This window comes from Pelophylax lessonae, assembly GCF_965119305.1.
Source record: "Pelophylax lessonae genome assembly, chromosome: 11".
NCBI classification, from domain to species: Eukaryota; Metazoa; Chordata; class Amphibia; order Anura; family Ranidae; genus Pelophylax; species Pelophylax lessonae.
Genome location: NC_138778.1, coordinates 77,003,487 through 77,026,725, shown reverse-complemented (window position 1 = coordinate 77,026,725; position 23,239 = coordinate 77,003,487). Strand labels below are relative to the sequence as shown.

Genomic DNA, 23,239 nt, shown 5'->3' with positions numbered 1-23,239 from the left:
CCCGCAGGGGTCTTAAGGGTCTATCAGTCAACCTGATGAGTTTCCACACCTTTTTATTGATGAGATTTTCATGTCTTTTTCTGTGTGTGCATCTTCACCAATAAAGTTTTTGTCTGCACGAAAATCCCTGTGAGCCCCTTCATTGCAACCATTCCGGGAGGGAATTCTATGTCCCTCCACCCCCACACCATATTGGTACTTGCACCTCTGGTTGCGTAGGGTTCCCGGTCACCCTTGACCGTGTGGCACGTCCCCTACTTGAGTCTCGCCGACTGACTCAGTCTGGCTTGAGAACATCTTCCTGCTACTCAGTTTTTTATTTTTGTATTAGTATGAAAGTTAGTTTTAGGTAAAAAGAAGCATTAGTACAAAGATTAGTTTTAGGGTTAATGGGAGAGTTAGGGTTTATGTTACAGGAGAGTTAAGATGCCCATACAGTAGAAGAATTGTGTACAGAAACTTTGGTTTCAGGAAAGTGCATTCCATTTTCAAAACATTAGTTGGGTCAAATCAATGTCCATTTTCAACAGCAGTGATGGGAAAATTTGAAGAGCAGGATGAAAATGTTTTCTCAAATTTACAAGTTTCTAAAAGTAAAAGTGGTTTTAGTTTAAGAAATTACACTCATTCCAAAATCATCCAGTTTGGACCAATGTAAGCATGTATGTGCCATACCTGTGGGATCTCCATGGAAGCCGGTAAACACTGTAGTGTTGCGCAAATAAACATTAATTTTACAGTACTTCACTATGAGCGCTATTATGTTTTATTGAGCTTGGAGGATATTAAAGCCACTCCAAGAGTATTTTTGGTGAGACCCGATCAAGACGCCAAGAGGCCTGATATCCACAACATCAGATACAAGTTTGGTTGGCCCCCAGACTGAAAAAGCTGTGGGTCCATTCTCTCTGGTGAGTGGTGATACGAGAGGGGAGTGTGGCACACTTCACAGCATGTTTACATGAAGCACTTCAGCACCTTATTAACCACTTAAGCCCCGAAAAATTTTACCCCCTTCCTGACCAGGGCCTACTTTGCGATTCGGCACTGCGTGACTTTAACGGACAATTGCGCGGTCGTGCGACGCTGTACCTAAACGAATTTGATGTCCTTTTTTTCTCCACAAACAGAGCTTTCTTTTGGTGGTATTTGATCACCTGTGCGATTTTTTGATCATGCGCTATAAACAAAAAAAGAGCGTAAATTTTGCAAAAACAACAATATTTTTCACATTTTTTTATATGAAATTCCCCCCCAAAAAAAATGTAAAAATCAAAATTTTTTAACATTTTCGGCCAATTTGTTTTATTCTACATATGTTTGGTAAAAAAAAAATTGCAAAAAGCGTATTTTGATTGGTTTGCGCAAAAGTTATTGCGTTTACTAACAAAGGGAAAGATTTTTGTTGTTTTTTTTTAACGCGTAATGGCGGCGATCTGCGATTTTTTTTGCGGTACTGCGACATTGCAGCAGACAGATCGGACCCTTGACTGACATTTTTGACACTTTTGGGGTTACCAGTGACATTACTATAGTAATCAGTGCTATACATATACACTGTTACTGTAAAATGACACTGGCAGTGAAGGGGTTAACTTTGTTTGAGAGGGAGGGGTTATGTGTGTCCCTAGGGGCGTGATTCTAACTGTGAATGGCTGTGGGTTGAGGTGTAGGAACAGTGATCAACGGTCCTACATAGTAGAACCGTATGATCACTATTTTTACACAGGGGAGAATGACAGGCGGCTTGTTTTTATTAGCCGCCTGCCTTTCTCCCGCTCTAACGGACGATCGCGAGTGACCGGGGGACATCGGGGGGGGGTTTGTGACCGCGCCTCCGGTGGCGCGCGCTCGCTCCCTAGACCCTCACAAGCTAGTGACGTAGTACTACGTCGCTTTGCCTGTGAGGGGCAGACCGCCGCAGTAAATAGTCGTGCGACGGTCGGCAAGTGGTTAATGCAGTTAGGAGTACTTGAGCGCTTTATATGAGAACTTTTGAAAGATTTTGTAGTCGTTTTTTTTTATATATAATTAATTTTTTTGAGCACATTATATTTATATGTTTTATTGGGAAGCGCTGTATTACTATAATTGCATTTTTTTCAGGTGTAATAGCACTGGGTGGACAGCAGCTGCAGATATTTTGGAATCACACATCCATAGAGCGGATATATATATGTTTTTAAACACAGTAGATTGCTTGCTCAGCACAGCTGAAATCCAGGAAACATTTGGCATTTTCTCACCAAATGCAGAGTGTTCTCTGATGAGGTGAGGAGGCAGGGTGGTGATGTCACAATCTCCACCTTGCCCAATCAAAGAATGCTTAGCATTCATTGTGTTCACAATCCAGCAGGATAACCACTTGGACAGGACCCTAAAGCTAGCAGCAATAACGGTCATAGTGCCTACATTGTCTACTATAGTGATTTTCAGCTTCCACAAGGATCTCACAGGTATGGCACAAACATACTTTCATTGGTCCTAACTGGTCCAATATAACTATAAACTTCAGTTTTCAAGTGATTCTAAAGGCAGAAGTGCAAAACCACTGCACAGAGCAGGTAAGTATAACATGTTTGTTATTTTTAAATAAAAAAAAAAAAAACAAGACTTTAAAATCACTTTAACAATTTGCCGACCGCCCACCGCATATATACTGCGGCAGCCTGGTTCGGCCGCGCAAATCGCTGTACCTGTACGGCAATCCACTGGAGCGCTCCAGGGGGAAAGCGTGCGCCGCCAGTGGCGCGCTCTCACCCCCACTAGGCAGCGGGGATGCCGATGCATGGGACAGACCGCACAGATTGCCACCAGCTATCTGCAATCGCTCCCCGCTGGGAGAGGAAGGTCAGCTGTTGTAAACACAGCTGACCTTTCTTCTCTCTGAAATAATCACTGAGCGCCTGTAATCCTTCTATATAGAATCACAGGTCTCTATGATCATTTCACAAGTCCATTCCCCCACAGTTAGAAAACACTCCCCTAGGCTCACAATTTAACCCTTTGATCACCCCTAGGTTAACCCCTTCCCTGCTAGTGTCATTATTACAGTAACAGTGCATATTTTTATCACTGATTACTTTAGTAATGTCACTGGTACTCCCAAAAGTGTCAAAAATGTAAGTTAGGGGTCCGATCTGTCTGCCACAATGTCGCAGTCCAGCTATAATTTGCAGATCGCTGCCATTACTAGTAAAAAAATAGGATTTTTGTAAGATCTTACCGTAAAATCTTTTTCTCTATCGTCCATCGACAGATGCAGCCACATCTTCATGAGCTGAGTGGGTTATGCTGCCACCTGCAGTAGTCTAGGCAGTACATTAGTACAAAGCTTTTAACATATACACGTCCACGGGGCTGTCCCTCTAGGCATAATACCCACTGCCACAGCCCAGCACATCAGTTTAGTTGCAAGCAGTGAAGACAAAAGAACCATCCCCAATCAGAGGGGCGGGTGCTGCATCTGTCGATCAACATCAGAGAAAAAGATTTTACGGTAAGATCTTACAAAAATCGTATTTTCTCTATCGTCCATCGACAGACGCATATTCACATAGTTAATGTAATATACAAGAAGGAAAGATGCGATCTTACGAACGGCAACGATCGTAGGAGAGGAGTGTCTTATGCTAATGAGTGTATAAAAAGGTCCCAGGACGCTCGGCACGTCAGCTACAGAGGAAGCCGTGATTGGACGGCGAAACGCGTCTAGCGATTGGCTGAGCGGACCTGACGTCACTTCCGGTCGGTGAGGCGCACGCTGCGTGAGCAGCAACCACCGAGCCGAATCTACATGTTGCTTTTAATCCATGTTTGTTTGTAAGTATTAGTTTGTTTGTTTGAATAAATCTGATGAAACGTACTTCACTATGTCTGGCCTTTATTTATACCTGAGGACATATGAGGACATATGAAGCAAGCAGGACCAGAGAAGGATCCATGCTTACAGCACTGGCAAGGCAAGCTGCCACGGATTACTAAAACAGCTGATGACCTAGCGTGTTGTGGTGAGTATAATACCACAAGGGGGAGCACACCCCAATTGATTACACAGAGGAATCACCAGCCCTTGAATGGACATTTATGAATTGTTTCTTTGCACAATTATGCACAAGTCACTAGCACTTTGATGTTTATGTCTGATGAATATTCATTTATGTATCAATTTTTTATATGATCAGTGGTTTTAGCAACTTGAGGAATTTGCATACCCCTGGGTCATATTTATTGCTATATTTGCACATATACTTTTTATTAATTTTATTTATTTTAAGCAGCGCTGCAACACTGGTTTCACATCGACAGACGCAGCCTCATCCTTATGAGCTGAATTGGACATCCCAAAGCAGTACAGGCATGAGGGGTGGCAAAAACGCAACCAGACAGTAATGTCAACTCCAAGAGGCTAAACATAGCCAACCAGGCAACAGGGAGCTCACCCGGGCAAAAGACCCCTAAGAGAATAATAAAAAAACATTCTCTTATGAAACAGCAGCCTGCAAAACCTTGCGGCCAAAAGAGGCATCCGAAGAGGCCAACAAATTCACCTTGTAAAATTTGGTAAAGGTGTGCACAGACAAACTTGTATAACAGAGGCCTGGTGGCAAAAAGCCCAAGAGGTACTCAGCGCTCTAGTAGAATACGCCTTCACAGGGAAAGGAGGAACCCGACCCTTGAGTGAATAAGACTGAACAACCGTCTGCCTGATCCATCTCGAAATGGTAGCAGTGGATGCAGCCAAACCTTTGCGAGGACCGTCTGGAATGACAAAGAGAGAGTCCGACTTCCTGAAGGACTCAGTAACCGTCAGATAAACCCTTATCGTTCGAACCACATCCAGAGAGTGCAAGGCAACTTCTTTGGGATGTTTAGGCTGAGGACACAAGGAAGGCAACAAAATGTCTTCATTCAGGTGAATATCTGAAACCACCTTAGGAATAAAAGACAGATTAGGTCGGACGACCACTTTATCCCTGTGGACCACCAAATAAGTCGAACGAAAGGACAGCGCCGCCAACTCAGAGACTCAGCGAGTAGAAGTGATAGCCACTAGGAAGGCAAATTTCTGTGACAAAGAAAGCAGAGAAATCTCCCTAATATTCTCAAAAGAAGGCTTTTGAAGAACAGACAAAACCAGATTAAGATGCCACAGCGGTAACGGGGATCTCCACGGAGGAGCCAGATGATGCACCTCCTGAATGAAAGTGCCAATCAAACTAATAGTAGCCAACGGACGTTGGAAGTAAATAGCTAAGGCCGACACCTGGCCCTTGATAGTGCCCAACGCCAAGTGCTGCTCATCCCCTTTTTGTAAAAAAGGGCAAAACCATAGCTATAGAGAACAAGCGAGGGTGAAGCTGCAGCGATTCACACCATGAAATGTATGATTTCCACGTACAATGGAAGATCTTCCTAGATGTTGACTTCCTGGCCTGCAAAAGGGTAGGAATCACCGAATCAGAGAGACCTCTATCCCTCAACACCTTGCTTTCAACAGTCAAGCCGTTAAGGCCAGCACCCGTAAAGCAGGATGGAAGATTGGTCCTTGAGATAGAAGGTCTTCCTGCAGAGGAAGACGCCATGGAGGATCCATGACCAATTTTACCAGTCCTGTGTACTAAGACCACCGGGTCCAGTCTGGTGCCACCAGAACGATCAGAATGCCTTCCATCGCTTCCCTGTGAAGAAATCTCGGCAGGAGAATGAGCGGAGGGAAGGCATATATATGTCTGTGGGTTCGGCCAGAGGATCCCGAGACCTGGCCACAAACCTATGAACTTTCCTGTTGAGACGAAACGCAAACAGGTCTACCTCCGGAGTCCCCCACCGAGCACACAGGAGATGAAACACCTCCGGATACAGGGACCACTCCTCCTGATCCAACACCTGACGATTCAGGTAATCTGCCTGCCAATACTCCACACCCGGGATGTGGACTGCGGAAAGAGCCAAAACATTGTGTTCCCCCCTCACTAGAATCTCGGCCACCTCCTTGGCCACCAGGGCACTTCTGATGCCCCCTCGATGATTGATGTAAGCCACGGCCGTGGCATTGTCCAACTGGACCCGAATAGGAGAGCCGCGTAACCGACTTGTCCAGGAAAGCAGGCAGAGCTTGATCACTCTCAGCTCCTGAATATTGATGGGCAAGGAAGATCTTCCAACGCCCAAGTCCCCTGGGCACAGAACTTCCCCAGCACTCCACCCCAGCCTCACAGGCTGGCGCCCATGGTGACCACTGTCCAAAACACCGACAGGAAGGACTTGCCTTGGCACAGGACAGGTGACTGGAGCCACCAATAGAGACCCGACTTTGTGAGATGGCTTAACTGAATCTTCTGGTCCAGTGACCGAGGATCTCTGTTCCATTTTGACAGAATATCTTTCTACAACGGTCTCATTTGAGCCTGAGCAAATGGGACAGATTCGAAGGTCGAGACCATCAGACCCAGGGCCCTCATGCAAGCCCCGCAAGGAGGACTGATCGGCCTCCATCAGCAACCGGACCGCGCTTTGCAACTTCTGAAGCTTGTCCAAGGGAAGGAAGACCCTCACCAGAGCAGAGTCGAGGATCAGCCCCAGATAACTGACCCACACGTACGGTGTCAGGTTAGATTAAGTGACATTGATCGTCCACCCGAATTCTTGAAGGGTCTGAATGGTGATAGAAACGTTGTCCAGCAGATCCGAATGGGAGACTGCTCGCAACAGGAGATCGTCCAGATATCCCACAATGGAAATACCTCCCCGACGTAACAAGGCTAGCAAAGGGGCTAGGACCTTGGTAAAAACTCTTGGAGCCGAGGCGAGACCAAATGCTTCTCTACCACCGCAAAGCGGAGAAATCGCTGATGTCCCTGGAATATTTGAATATCAAGAATTTGAATGGATGCATGGAGCTGCAGCTCAAGTGGCCCCATAGCAATCTGCATGCTGTTGGGGAACTCAATAGGAGGGAGGGGCCAGGAGCTCTAACCAGGGACCCAAGAAGAGAAGGATCTGGGCTACCCTGTGCAAAACCATTACTCAGATGAGGTTTGCTTGTATGAGAGATGATCATTGGTGGAGATTCTTGAGCAACTTTTCTACCTGGCATTTAATCCCATTGGGGGTTGTGACAAGTCGGATGATTGCTGCTAAGCCGCTGACCCTGTGAAATTCTTACCACTTGCTCGTTTGACCGCTCATCTATGTGAGGGTCCACTAGTTCCAGTAAGCACTCTTGGTGTGTGAAGCACAGTGGTGGAGCTATCAGAGGGCTCGGATCTAACTCTGGGAGTGGGACTTTTTTCATCAATCTCCATTCCTTTCTCCTAACATCTATTCACTGAAAGGACTTCTGCTTCGCTCTACTTATTCAATTTAAGGACTGGCCTATTACATCCTTTAAGCTGAGAATCTTTTGTGTTATTAGTACGGACTGCGTGGTGCTGTTCTTATGTCCTTATCTGTATGTCCTTCATGGTGGGCATATAGTTTGTGCATATTTAAAGTTACACCTATCATTGGCGTTGCACTTTTTATTTATTTATTTATTTCTGGTGGATTCCAATCATATCCTATGTGCTGGCTGCCTCAATTATTATATCAATTTTAATTGACTGATTTATGTGTTAATAGTCTATTTGGCTGATTACACTTATTAAGGTGTGACCAAGCGCGGCCTTTTGGAATATTGTTCTCACAAGGGTAGATTTGTTTAATCTGGAAACAAGATGGTCCACTTTAGGTGGCACCGTCCAACGGTTGGAAACCTTTTCAGCAAAAGGGTACCAGCATTTAAAGAATTTAGGCACCACTAACATGTGCCTAACGCGCTGCCATTGGTCATTCACAATATCGTAAAAGGTGTCGGGACAAGGGGAAACCCTGTCAGCTTTTGCAGACTTCTGGGAACCAGAAGCCAACCACATCTCTGCTGGCGTGGACTCATCAGCCAATTTTAAAGTATCCCGCACTGAAATAATCAGGGCTTCCACTAAGGCGTGTTCAAAAAAGGTCGTCTTCACCATCTGACTGCAAGGACAGGGACCCCTCAGGTAGGGGGGCATCCGGGGCGACCTCATCAGCCTCTGAATCAGAGGATACCTCAGAGATGGAGAAGGCAGTGGCCATTTTCGGCTATCAACCGTTTTCATGACTAAATCAACTTTAGTCGCCAGGCTTTCTAGGGCTGCTGAAATCGCGGCCAGCGACTGCGATCCGGACTGTCCGGGAGTCGCACAGAGTGGGTCTGAGGGTGATTTCACAGTTTGGGACTCCATAATGCAATTTTCAAAATATTCACGATGTACTGATGCTTTAAGAGCGCTGATCGCGGTATCCACCATTGATCGCTGTGGTCTGTAGGGAACCCCTGTAAACCAGATTGTCAGCAGAAAGTACAAGGATATGCCCACAGGGACCCCAAGTACTGTACCACCTCAGACAAACCGGCCTCCTGGATCTTCCACAGCATGGTGAAAAAGGCAGGAAGTGACCTCGGCTCAGCAGCAGGAAATGACTGCAAAGGAAGTGATGAGGCCTGAATAAGGTTACACTGCTGAACATAGCACCAGGGCTACACAAAGATGGGTTCCCATACAAAACAATAGGAAGCTACAGGGAAAATCGTTCCCCAATACAAGTCTATGGGGGTAAAAAAGGTCACATTGCCCACACTTAAGATGGCGGCGCCCACGGCGAACCATGCAGCTAGGGACCAACACATGAAGGCCTTAGGAACCACAACAGGGACCAAGCCCAAAGTACCATGTAACCCCCCCCCCCCCCAGAGCGCCAGAGCACTCCAGACACACAGCCACCACAGAGACAGGGAAGGGGGGAGGGAAGGACACACAGACCGGGCACGGAGCAGGCCAGGGGGATCTTTTGTGAGGCACAAATCCCATTATCCCCAGTAGAGTGCCCACATCCCCCCAAGGCCAGCAGGGGCAAAGGGGGTACACATTTACTCACCATACCATGGACTGGGTGGGCTCCGCTTCGGGCAGACTGCCTCCCACCCGAAGTGGGGGTGCTGCCAGCCGAGGGGTACGCTGCCACTCAGGGCGTTCCAGGTCGTCACGTCCCAGCGAGGCATCCGCTCGCAAGCTCGGCCCCCTCTGGAAAAGGTGGACTGCCGTGGCTATGCCTAGGTCGGAACTATAACCTGCTCACACTCGTAGGCCAGACTGGGGGGACCATAGCTATCTAGATTATCCAGGGCGAAGCCTCAGCCAGCATCGTTGCTTGTAGATCACCAGGAAAATACTTCCCTGAACACTAGCTAGCCAGTGAGTAAAGAGAAATAAAAGAAAAATACTTTCAAAAGAAATAAAAAACTGAGACCAGAGTCCCAGCAGTAAACCTAGGTCCTACTCCTTCTCTAGGCAGAAACAAACTGATGTGCTGGGCTGTGGCAGTGGGGGTTATGCCTGGAGGGACAGCCCCGTGGGCATGTACATGTTAAAAAGCTTTGTACTAAAGTACTGCCTAGACTACTGCTGCAGGTGGCAGCATAACCCACTCAGCTAATGAAGATGAGGCTGCATCTGTCGATGGACGATAAATAAATAAATAAAAATTACATACATTTTTCCCCTTGTTTGTAGACGCAATAACTTTTATGCAAACCAATCAAAATACGCTTATTGCGATTTTTTTTTTTACCAAAAATATGTATCCGAATACAAATTGGCTTAAAAGGATGAAAAAAATAGATTTTTACTTTTTTTTGGGAATGTTATATAGCAGAAAGTGAAAAAAAATGATTTTTAAATCATTCTTACTGTACCTGTAAAATACATTTCTTGAAGTACACCATTGGACACAGAGCCATAAATCATAACATATGGGTTATATAGCCACCTATAGGTGAAGGACACTGGCAATCAATCAGAGTTGATGACCCCCTATATAACCCCTCCCACACAGGAAATACCTCAGCTTTGTAGCAAGCAATAAAATACCCTATAGACGAGGGGAGGGACCTCTGTGTCCCGTGATGTACTTCAAGAAATGGATTTTACAGGTATGAATTTTTTTTTTTTTTAATTTAACATCTTTATTATCATTTTCTTATTAAATAAAACAACATAAACACAAAACACGTGGAACATTACATATTCATGGGCATATTTACCATTGCACCAAATTATCATAATACATGAGACAATTTCATAAAAGAGAGAAGAGAGGAGAAGAAAAGATAAAGAGAGAGAAAAAAAAAAACAATAACCCACTACATCCTTAAACGTATATGTGTAAGAAAATATCCTGTGTTTCAAATATTAAGGCATGCACTGCCAGTACTTACCCAGGCATGTGCATGCAGCCACATCACAAAAAACAAACAAACTCACATATCTTCTCATTTATTCCCTTATCTTACCGATCTCCCCTCCCACATTGTGTATATAGGAGGAAAGTTCAATAAGTCCGTATATAAAACAATTCAGTATATTTCAAAATGATATAACGCGCACTTGCCAGTACTTCCCCTGGCCTGTTAAGGAGAAAAAAAAAAAAAAAAAAAAACAATAACCCACTACATCCTTAAACTTATATGTGTAAGACAATATCCTGTGTTTCAAATATTAAGGCATGCACTGCCAGTAAAGTATGAATTAAAAATCTATTTTTCTTTTCATACATCACGGGACAGAGCCATAAATCATAACATATGGGACGTCCCAAAGCAATGCATCTGAGGGGAGGGGGACACCAACAAAATACCGCCATCTGACCCCAAAAGAAGGATTACACCACCGCCTGCAGCACACTGCGGCCAAAAGGAGACTCCTCCTGGGTCCCAACATCCACTCAATAGAAACGAGTGAACGTATGCACCGACGACCAGGTCGCGGCATTGCTAATCTGAGCCATAGAGGCTTGATGGCGATGTGCCCAAGTGGCACCTACTCCTCTGGTAGAATGTGCGTTTACAGGAAAAGGTGGAACCTTTCCTACTAAACCATACACCTGGGTAATAACCTGGCGAATCCAACAAGAAATCATAGATTTAGATGCTGCCAACCCCTTTCTGGGGCCTTCTGGCAGCACAAACAAGCACTCAGTTTTACGAATCTGAGCTGTTTCCTGTAAATAAAATTTAAGTGCACGCATTACATCAAGAGAATGCAATAACTTTTCCTCTGAGTGAGGATCTGGAAAAAAAGAAGGTAGTATAATGTCCTGATTCAAATGAAAGGCGGACACTACCTTGGGCAAAGAATCTGGCTGAGGACGTAAAATCACCCTGTCTTGATAAAATATCAAGAACGGCTGTTTACAAGAAAGAGCTGCTAGTTCTGATACCCTTCTAGTCGAAGTTATTACAATAAAAAAAAAAAAAAAAAGTTTTCTAGTCAAAAGAACCAGAGGAACCTGCCCCAGAGGTTCAGAAGGCTGTTTTTGCAAAACTGCCAATACCAAACTTAGGTCCCAAGGACACAATGGTGGCTTCACTTGTGGAAGCAAACGCAATATTCCCAGGACGAAGGTTTGAACCAACGAATGGGAAGCGATCGGTTCCTGGGAAAAAAAACGATTGGGCTGAAATCTGCCCTTTAATCATGCTCAGGGCTAATTTCATATCTACCCCTGCTTGCAGCAAGGATAGAACTCTCCTGATAATATATGTGTGGGGATGCCATTTCCTGGCTTCACACCTGGCAGGATTTCCAGACACTGTAATATTCCTAAAGATTGGCTTCCTGGCATTTATCAGTGTATGAACTGTGGGGCCAGATACACCCTGCTCTTCCAAGACTAAGGCTTCAATAGCCAAGCCGTCAAATTTAGAGACTGAACAGCAGGGTGGAATATCAGACCTTGAGAGACTAAGTCCGGACACGATGGAAGAACCCAAGGCCTCGTCACTGCCAACCTCTGGATTTGTGCATACCAAATCCTCCTCGGCCAAGCCGGAGCTACCAGAATTACTGATTTACCCTCCAGCTGGATCCTGCGCAACAAACGCAATATCAGCTGTACTGGAGGAAAGGCATAAATCAGGGAATACTCCTCCCAAGGAGTCACCAAAGCATACACTCCGACTGCGAGTAGATCCCTGGTCTTGAACACAAATCTCCCCAACTTGTTGAACCTGAATGCCAACAGATCTAAGTCTGGGACCCCCCAGCGTAGACAGATCAATTGAAAAATCTCAGGATGTAATGACCATTCCCCCGGAAACATCTGTTGACGGCTCAAAAAATCTGCCTGCCAGTTCTCAATTCCTGGAATGAACACTGCTGTCAGGCATGGCAAAAACTTCTCTGCCCAGGACAGGATAATATCCACCTCTTTCTGGACTGATAAACTCCTTGTGCCTCCTTGATGGTTGACATAAGCCACGGCTGTGGCATTGTCAGATTGCACCCTGTCAGGGTGACCCGGAAGTTTGAGCGTCCAGAATTTCAGAGCCCGACTGACTGCACGAATTTCCAAAATGTTGATGGGGAGACGACTCTCTACCCAAGACCATTTCCCTTGGACAGTAACTTCCTCCAGAAACGCTCCCCAGCTGGAGAGACTGGCATCTGTAGTCACTACCTTCCAGGTCACTGGAAAAAAGGATTTCCCCCTCTCCAGATTTCTGGTCAACAACCACCAATACAGACTCTGTCGTACTCTTGGTAGCAGAGATATGGACCAGTCCAAGGACTACATTTTTCCATTCCACGCAGACAGAATGTTGTTCTGCAAGGGTCTGGCATGGAATTGAGCATAAGGAATTGCCTTGAAAGGTATACACCATCTTTCCCAGTAACATCATGCAAAGACGTATAGACGGATACCTCAGTCTTTCTATAGACCGAACCCAACCCTTCAGGTCTGAGACCATTCTTGCTGGCAAGAATACCTTTGTCTGCACCGTTTTGACAAGAAGCCCCAGATATTCCAGATGCTGGACTGGCTTTAATGCTGACTTTGCTAAGTTCATTATCCAACCCAGACGTTCCAAAAAATGTACTGTCTGAACGATATTTCGGCTTAGAGCCGACGATGATCAATCTATTAGTAATAGATCACCCAGATATCCTATCACAGATATCCCTCGGGACCTTAGAACAACCAATACTGGAGCTAGGATCTTTGTGAACACCACTGGAGCTGTGGCCAACCCGAAGGGCAGGGCCACAAACTGGAAATTATGGTTTCCTATCGTAAAAGGAAAGAACCTTTGATGGGTCTGAAATATAGGCACATGAAGATATGCATCCTTTAAGTCTATGGATGCTAGAAATTCCTTTCCCTGTAGGGAGGCTATGACTGAACAAATTGATTCCATGTGAAAAGAACGAATGATCAGAAACTGATTCAGAGTCTTGAGATCAAAAATAGGTCTCACATCCCTGTTTGGTTTGGGGATTATGAATAGGTTTGAGTATAAACCCTTGCACCTTTCGTTTTCTGGAACCTCGGTTATCACCCTCTGAGCTCTAAGCTGGTCCAATGCCTTAAAGAGAGATCTTCCTTTTAGGGGATCTGTTGGTATACTTGACCTCACAAACCAAGGATGCGGGAACACCCGAAAATCCAGCTTGTATCCCTGTGAAATGGTGGAGACAACCCAGTTGTCTTGAATTAACTCCACCCATGCCCCTGAGAACTGTAGGAGCCTTCCCCCCACCCAGGCAAGTGGGGGCGCCCCATCATTGAGAGGGCTTATAGGAAGACTTGGCTGATTTCTGGGCCCAGGGCTTTTTCTTACCTTGCCCTGAAGGCCTGGGTCCGGATGCAGACGGATGAGGCCATCGTCACTGCCTGGAATTGGAAGCACTGGTATTATGTGTGCTGGGGATCTTAAAGGAAGGACACCTGCTCTTCCTCTTTACAGTTAGCAATGTACTCTCCCCCCCCCCCCCCCGAGATCTTTTGGATATATTTATCCACATCACCAAAAAGGCGTTCTCCCTGAAAGGGGAAGCTAGCCAGTCATTTTTTACATGGCAATTCCGCAGACCAGCTCCTTAACCAAAGGATTCTGCGCATATGCACTGTCTTCAGAGCAAACTGTTACATTTGCCTTATGGAGTCTGTAAGAGCATCAACTGCGAAACAAAAAGTGCGAGGTAGATCTGACAGATCTTCCACAGACTCTCGTTGAGAAGGAACTGTCTTGGCCACTCGCTTTTTCTTTCAAAGACTGACCCACTCCTATGGCTGCTACTGCTGGTTGTACTGCAGAACCTGCAACCGCAAAGGAGGCTTTCAATAAAGATTCCGACTTTTTATCCGCTGGACCTTTAAAAACCTGGGCAGGTAATGGAAAGGTAGGGTGATGGCGCTGCCTAATAATATAAGTGTAAGAAAGTGTTGGTAAGTGCTGATGCAAAAAAGGCCTAGAGGTGCAGTATGGTAATATAGAAAAGTGACAGCACTATTAAATATTTGATGTATAGATATTAGTAGACATTTAAAGTGATGTGTGCATATACAGTAGGTGTAAATAAAGGAAATGGTAAATAGTGATGAGAGAAATCTGGATGGTTCCCAGATCAAAAGGAATATATGCAAAAAGGTATACCAAATATTAAACAAAACTTAAGCTATATACAATCTTAATCATGCAATGTAAACTGTTAATAAATTAAGGTGCTCTGTGCGTTGCAAAGTACCCCAATAATACCGCACACTGTGGTATGGAGGTAAAGTGAAAAATAAGTGAAACCAAATTATATAGCAACCAATAAAAACAGCAACAAAAAGTCCAATATAGGTGCTTGGTATCTATGTAACAAGTATGGTGACCAAGTATAATAGGCAAAGTTCAGATGTTGATAGCAGGTAACAATACTCTTATGGTGAGTAGGACCCTCCAGACCACCTCCAGGACGTCCCCATTCAGGAATTGGCGAGGATATCAGGATCTCTCCGGCCGTAGGATACATTTATATACCCTCTCTATACCCCTGTGTGGGGTGGGTATTTCTGGTGAGTGAGCTTTTTATTAGAGGGATCACCCAGCACCTCACCGCCCACCACGGGGTCACTCCTTATAGCTCACCATAAGAGTATTGTTACCTGCTATCAACATCTGAACTTTGCCTATTATACTTGGTCACCATACTTGTTACATAGATACCAAGCACCTATATTGGACTTTTTGTTGCTGTTTTTATTGGTTGCTATATAATTTGGTTTCACTTATTTTTCACTTTACCTCCCTACCACAGTGTGCGGTATTATTGGGGTACTTTGCAACGCACAGAGCACCTTAATTTATCAACAGTTTACATTGCATGATTAAGATTGTATATAGCTTACGTTTTGATTAATATTTGGTATACCTTTTTGCATATATTCCTTTTGATCTGGGAATCATCCAGATCTCTCTCATCACTATTTACCATTTCCTTTATTTACACCTATATGCACACATCACTTTAAATGTCTACTATTATCTTTACATCAAATATTTAATAGTGCTGTCACTTTTCTATATTACCATACTGCACCTCTAGGCCTTTTTTGCACCAGCACTTACCAACACTTCCTTACACTTATATTATTAGGCAGCGCCATCACCCTACCTTTCCATTACCCTTCATATATAGTCTTCGGACTATAATCTAGGGAGGCTGCAGCCTATATTTTTTATATTTTACATACACTTTAAATTATATAGACCTTTATACTTTTTATATTTTTACACATATCCTCCTTTTATCCAAATAGAACATAAGTGCGGAGTTTTATACCTATTATCCACAGGACAGGCTAAATTCTTGTTAACCGAAGAAATGGCTGCATTAACAGTGGGAATTTTCCATCTCTTAGAAAACTTATCCTCCATAGGATACAACAATGAAAACCTTTTAGGAGGAACAAAAATCCTATCTGGATGATCCCAGTCATTATACACTTCTTGCTCTAAGAGTGGATGTATGGGAAATGACTGAGGACTCTGAAGAGCCTAGGGAGGAAAAAGAGGTTTCAGTTATCTCTAAGGGCTGAAGTTTAAACTCAGCCCAGACCATCTCAGAAAGAGACTGGATAAACAATCTCTGGGACAGAGAGGCTGATAAGAAATTCCTCTGACTCAGACTCCCCGGAAGTGGAGATTTAAGCTTGACTTTCTATAGGTTCAACCTTAGCTACATCTTCCACATCCTCTGCCCAATCCTGAACTGATTCAGGGGGCAGCTCAGGAGAGGGAATCTAACCCGCTTCTTTCCTCCATGTGGTGCTGCAATTATGTCAGCAATCGTACCCTCTAAGGTGGCTAATGCCAATGGCAAATCGTCCTTGTTAACATAGGCTGTGGCAGAAGTACACGGAGTAGATACTATGCCTGACACCCTTAATGGTTCAGATTGGCTAATTGCCTCTGGCTTATCAGGAGGAGAAGACACAGTGGAAGCACGACTAGGACCTTCAGGGCCTGACGGTGGCAGCATAGTGCCCTTTCCAACTGTGCTCCCTCCAGCCCTTTTTCGGGCAGACATTGCTTTATAGCAAGACAAACCAGAGGTACTACCTTAAACGTGTACTCATGGTCTGTGCCAAGCTTATACAGCCTAATGCACACAACACTGATTACCTAAGATACAGGACCTATTAGTGCCAGTAACATACACCCACAGAGTCATAGTTTGTGAGGTCGAAAAAAGACACCAGTCCATCCAGTTCAACCTATGATGTGTGTGTGTGTGTGTTTGCTGTTAACCGTGCATTGTTTACACCTGTATGTTGTGGTCTTTAAGGTGCCCATCTAAAAGTTTTTTGAAACTATCGATGCTCCCTGCTGATACAACTGCTTGTGGAAGAGAATTCCACATCCTTACTGCTCTGACAGTGAAGAACCCCCTACGTATTTTAAGGTTAAACCTTTTCCTCAAGTTTTAGTGAGTGGCCACGTGACTTATTGTAGTCTCTTTCCCTGAAAAGTTTGTTTCTTATTCTAGGGTCGCCAGTACAGTATTTGTAAATTGATATCATATCCCCCCTCAATCGTCTCATCTCCAGAGAGAATAAGTTCAGTGCTTGTAGTCTTTCCTCATAGCTGATGTCCTCCATTCCCCTTATTATTTTTGTTGACCTTCTCTGGACTCTCTCCAGTTCCAGCACATCCTTTCTGAGGACCGGTGCCCAGAACTGGACAGCATACTCCAGATGTGGCCGGACCAGTCTTGTAGAGTGGGAGAATAATCTCTTTATTTCTGGAGTGAATCCCCTTTTTTATACATGCCAGTATTCTGTTGGCTTTGCTTGCACCGGCTTGGCATTGCATGCCACTGCCAAGCCTGTTGTCCACCAGTATCCCCAGGTCCTTTTCCATCCTAGACTCACCCAGAGGTTTCCCCCCCAGTGAGTAGCTTGCTTTCGTGTTTCTGACGCCCAAGCGCATTACTTTACATTTTTCAACATTAAACCTCATCTGCCATGTAGTTGCCCACCCCATTATTTTGTTCAGGTCCGCTTGTACGGTTTCCACATCCTGCATAGAAGATATTGGCATGCTTAGTTTAGTATCATCCGCAAATACTGAGATTGTACTCGATATCCCCTCTTCTAGATAATTTATGAATAAATTAAACAGGATTGGCCCCAGGACAGAACCTTGGGGGACCCCACTTTCCACACCCGCCCAATCTGAGTACTCCCCATTAATCACCACCCTTTGCACTCTCCCCTGGAGCCAGTTCTCTATCCCGGTACTCACCCTATGGTCCATACCTACCTTCCTTAGTTTGTACAGTAAGCGTTTGAGGGGAACGGTGTCAAAGGTCTTTGCAAAGTCCAGATACACCACATCCACTGGCTTACCTTTATCTAGGTGGCAGCTCACTTCATCGTAGAAGGTTAATAGATTGGTTTGGCAAGAACGATTTTTCATGAATCCATGCTGATTACTACTAATAATACAGTTTTCATTACTAAAGTCTTGTATGTGGTCCCTTAACATCCCTCCAAAATCTTGCAGACTACTGATGTTAGGCTGACCGGCCTATAGTTACCCGCGATATATCTCGGCCCTTTTTTAAATATTGGTTGGCTTTTTTCCAATCAGCTGGCACAATACCATCTGTAGACTATCCTTAAAGATCAAGAATAATGGTCTGGCAATCACCTGGCTGAGCTCTATAAGAACCCTCGGGTGCAAGCCATCTGGTCTCGGTGATTTATTTAAGTTAAGTTTCTCTAGTTTAGTTCTAAGTCTATCTTCTGTTAGCCATGGCGGTACTTCCACCAATAATAGGTGTATTATTTAGTTTAGCCTTACAAGCTGGGTTAGTTACATAGTTACATAGTTGGTGAGGTTGAATAAAGACAAAAGTCCATCCAGTTCAACCTGTGTAGATGTGTGTGGCTGTAATCATCTTGCATACCCCTGAATGTTCTGATCCTTGAGATGTACGTCTAAGAGTCTTTTGAAAGCCACCATACTACCCGCAGAAACCACCTCATGTGGTAGAGAATTCCACAATCTTGTAGCCCTAACAGTAAAGAACTCCCCACGTTGCCTGAGGTTAAAACGCTTCTCCTCTAATCGCATTGTATGCCCCCGAGTTCTCATGCAATCCCTTCGACTGAACAGCTTTTTTTCTAAGCCTAGATCCCCATTTAGATATTTAAAAATTGCTATCATGTCCCCCCTCAGGCGTCTCTTCTCCAGGGAGAATAAATCAAGCGATTGCAGACGCTCCTCATAATCAAGGTCCTCCAATCCCCTAATTAGTTTAGTTGCCCTTCTCTGGACTCTCTCCAGCTCCAACACATCCCTTCTGAGGACTGGTGACCAGAACTGGACCGAATACTCCAGATTCGGTCGGACCAGAGTTTTATAAAGTGGAAGGATTATAGTCTTATCTCTGGAATACATCCCTTTCTTTATGCATGCTAATATTCTGCCAGCCTTGGCAGCTGCCGCTTGACATTGCATGCTGTTGCCTAGTCTATCATCAACCAAGACTCCCAGATCCTTCTCCATTTTTGATTCTCCCAAGGGTTCCCCTCCTAACGTGTATTGTGCTTTTATGTTTCTAGTCCCCAAGTGTAAAACCTTACATTTCTCCACGTTAAACCTCATTTGCCATGTCTTTGCCCACTCCGTTATTTTGTCCAGGTCATTCTGTAGGATATCTGCTTCATGCTGTGCTGTTATTGTCCTGCCTAATTTTGTGTCATCTGCAAAAACTGATATTGAACTACTGATCAGGGGGCTAGTGTAGCCCCCCCGATTCTTTTGTGAAGACTGAAGAGAAGAAATTATTTAACACTTCCGCCTTTTCTCTGTCCTCTGTGGCCATATTTCCTTTGTTGTCCTTTATGGGCCCAATGTGTTTTGGCCTCGCTTCCTTACTGTTTATATACTTAAAGAATTTCTTTGGGTTCTTTTTACTCTCTTCCGCTATATGTCTCTCGTGTTCTATTTTAGCCGCCTTGATTTCGTCTTTACATTTCTTATTACACTCTTTGTACTGCTTGAATGCTGCCAATGACCCCTCAGTCTTGTATTTTTTGAAGGCCTTTTCTTTAGTATTAATATGCATTTTTATGTTGGAGTTTAGCCACCCAGGGTTTAGTTTTGCTCTTTTAAATTTATTTCCCTTTGGAATGCACTGGCCAATGCCTTTGCTTAGCATGCTCTTGAAGCACTCCCATTTTTCCTCCGTGTTCCTTGTTTCCAGGGTTCTATCCCATTTCATATTTTCTAGCAGAGAGCGCAGTTTTGGGAAATTGGCTCTTTTGAAATTCAGTGTCCTTATATTACCCTTGTGTTTCCTATTACTATGATTAATACTGAAACTAATTGACCTATGGTCACTGTTTCCTAACTTGCCCCATATTTCTATATCCGTGATCAGGTCTGTATTGTTGGTAATCAGTAGGTCAATTACCGCATTGTTTCTTGTTGGTGCGTTCACCATCTGACCCATAAAATTGTCCTGCAAAACATTTAGGAACTGCCGGGCCTTGGCTGAATGCGCGGTTCCTTCTGCCCAGTCTATATCTGGATAATTAAAGTACCCCATTAAAATGACATTTCCCATTCTCGCTGCCAGTCCTATCTGTAAAAGGAGGTCCGCCTCCCCCTCCTCCCTCTGGTTGGGGGGCCTATAGTGCCTTCCCTTTTAAGTTCTACCCAAGTTCTACCCAGTGACTCACGCAACCCAGCTGCTGCTGCTCTGTGTCCCTCTCAGCCTGTGACAGGGGCTAGTGTGTTGGAAACAGTTCCTTGCAGAACGTTCCCTTTTATGCATATGCGGCCTGGTGCATGGCGACTACGTGCACACCAAATTGCGTTAGAACACACCCACCACGCGGCATACGCCTGTACTTAAATCCGAAGATTCCTGTACACGCGAACAGACCTAGGCCATACACACGCGATCCAGCAGAGGCGAACATGCAGACGCTTATGTGCCAGGGCGAACACAACAAACAAATGAGGGTGAGAGCAGTTTAGGCTCAATCTTCTTTATCACAGCTGATACCTTTCAGGTGATCAGCTCAAGGTAAGAAACAGCGTAACAATATTCTTTAAACATACTTTGCATTAACCTGCTACAATAATGTAATTACAAGCATAAATACACTTGGCACAAGTCTCTGTAATCTTATTAAAGGGAACAGTGCATAAAATATGCAATTTGCAATTTTAACCCTTTGCTTGCTGTGTAAATATTTAAAATGGACTCACCAGTCCTGCCGCAGGAAACTGCTATAAGAAAGAATCCAATCTTCACCCTTCACGGTGAGCATTTTCTTGGAGACCTTCAAAGACTGGGTCCCCTATATAAGAGGGGCCAGGGCCTTGGACCTGTAGAGCACCCTGCACGGGTGTTTGGGGTTTGGTATTCCAAGGGTCTGGATCCCAGTGTCCATCGCCTAAAAAGGACAGCGTTAAAAGGCAAAACCTCATACCTGCTTCCCGAGGCTCAGGTACCATTCTTTTAGTCCATTGACTGTTTTAGATGGATCTGATAGCTAACACCTTAGATCCAGTGATCTTTGTTTGGGGTATGTTAGCATAAACTTCTTTCTTCTTCTTTGAAACATAACAAACATGTGGAGCACCTCTCCACAGCGACCTTCACCTTTTAGACACTGACAAAAAAACTGAGGTACTTCCTGTGTGGGAGGGGTTATATAGGGGGGTCATCAATTCTGATTGGTTGCCAGGGTCCTTCACCTATAGGTGGCTATATAACCCATATGTTATGATTTATGGCTCTGTGCCCCGTGATGTACAAAAATAAATATTGTTTTTTTTTTCAGAATTGTCACTCTTTTTTTGTTTATAGGGCAAAAAATAAAAATCGCACAGGTGATCAAATACCACCAAGAGAAAGCTTGATCGTGCAATTGTCCGTTAAATTAACGCAAAGCTGAATCTCAAAAAATGGCCTGGTCATTAAGGGGGGAGATCCTCCCGGTCCAGAACTGGTTAATTATTTCACTTAAAAAATAAAAACAGTTTTGCACTCACCCAATACAATAAGTCAGTTCACGTACACAGGGGAAGGTATGGATAGTGCGCCGTCTCTCCCTCTTGTCCCTCCTGATGCGTACCTTTTCCATACCACGCAGATCCTCAACTTGCCTCTGCAGATCATCTACTTGTTTCTGCAAACCATCTATAGTGTCTGTCAAACTAAAAATATCATACAGGTAAGTTGCGATGGTTATTTTAATAAGTAAATACAATACATTTGTTTGTCTTTTGTTACCGAAAATACAATCCAGTGTAAAATCTTCTCCAGTTATCTCCTCTCTCTCTAAATCTGCACACACGTGATCATATTTTAAATTATAAGGGCTTGTCTACATTAGATAAACATGTTTTTAAACACAGTACAAGAAAAGGAATTTCCCCTATTGGTGGGATTTTTAAGGCACTCACATATACACAAAATGATTTTGAAAAAGTTTAAATATTTTATTGAAAAAACAAAAATAGTATAAAATGCAAGTTAAGTAGAATACATCACATATGCACTTCGAATGAATCACACCAATTCAGGGTATCTGGGCCAATGGATTGGGCGAACGCTCGGCCCCTCCGCACCAGGGACCCCATCAGGCGTTTAGTGCAAGGAGAGGCTCAAACAATCCAGATAAGTTAACACAGCTGTGAAGTCTAATCGACTCCACATATAAACCCCCGGATCTCGGCAGTGAACTTATTGTTCGCTTGCTGAGAACACTGAGGGGATCCGGCCTGATCCAGGCTGACCAACATCTTGCTAAAGGTAACAGTTCTTATCTTAATTTGAACAAAATCCCCTCTCAGTTCACGGAGGCGATATGTCCATATCTAGGCCATTATTGTTTATTGGGGGAACTAAGATATAGCTATTTCAAGGGGCTCATGTGATTAATCACTGAGTCCTTACAATTAAATGACTTTTTCTTCTCCATGTTTAGGAGCAGAGCTGAAAATTATTTGTCCTAAATATATGGTGCAAAGCGTTACACTGGTAATAAGATGGAACCTTTTACTCTATTATAGTCTCTTTCTTCCTCCCTCTTTCAAACAATACGGCCATTTTATATCATAGGATCAATGAGCTCTTTGTTTCTGATGATTTTATGTCTCTTCTCCCTAGCTGATCGGCCACTTTGTTTGATCCAGCTGTCCCCACTTGGCCTTTTCCAGGGACTATCCACATATATTGGCATAACTTTCTTTCCCCACAACATATGTATGTGAGGTTTCATCATATGAATCATATCAACGATACAGCCAATTTGCGGATTCAGTAGAGCGTATATAGCACCTTTTTTTAACATATACCGGCAGGTATACAGTTTTGCCCATCACTGCACAGAATGTAAGTCATGACTACCTCTTTGAGTTTTCCTATATAAACTGATGCATTATATCAATATCTGTATTGTTCTGTTCAATTGATTGATTTTTGTCTGATCAATTACCTACAGACCACCACCCAGGGTCTCCTCCCTCCCCCCTGAAGAAGGAGTATCTGTATAACTCCGAAACTAGTCGGGTCTGGAGCCTTTACCCTGAATTGGTGTGATTCATTTGAAGTGCATATGTGATGTATTTTACTTAACTTGCCTTTTATACTATTTTGTTAATTTGTTTTTTCAATAAAATATTTAAACTTTTTCAAAATCATTTTGTGTATATGTGAGTGCCTTAAAAATCCCACCAATAGGGGAAATTCCTTTTCTTGAGATTTCACTGGGATGTGGCACCACCCATAGCACCCAACACAGGTACCCCCTTTTGATTAAACACAGTACAAATGCATATGCAAGAAAAATTAATGTACAG

At 44.0% G+C, this 23,239-nt stretch overlaps 1 protein-coding gene across 1 annotated transcript in view; it reads right to left on the bottom strand.

Annotated features, from left to right (window-relative positions):
- The window catches only part of CDR2L (cerebellar degeneration related protein 2 like), a 297,936-nt gene that overhangs the window by 228,725 nt on the left and 45,972 nt on the right, over window positions 1-23,239 (bottom strand). Inside the window, exon 4 of the mRNA XM_082271608.1 lies at window positions 21,428-21,592. Coding sequence (XP_082127734.1) covers window positions 21,428-21,592 — 165 coding nt within the window. The remainder of the gene's footprint in view (window positions 1-21,427; window positions 21,593-23,239) is intronic.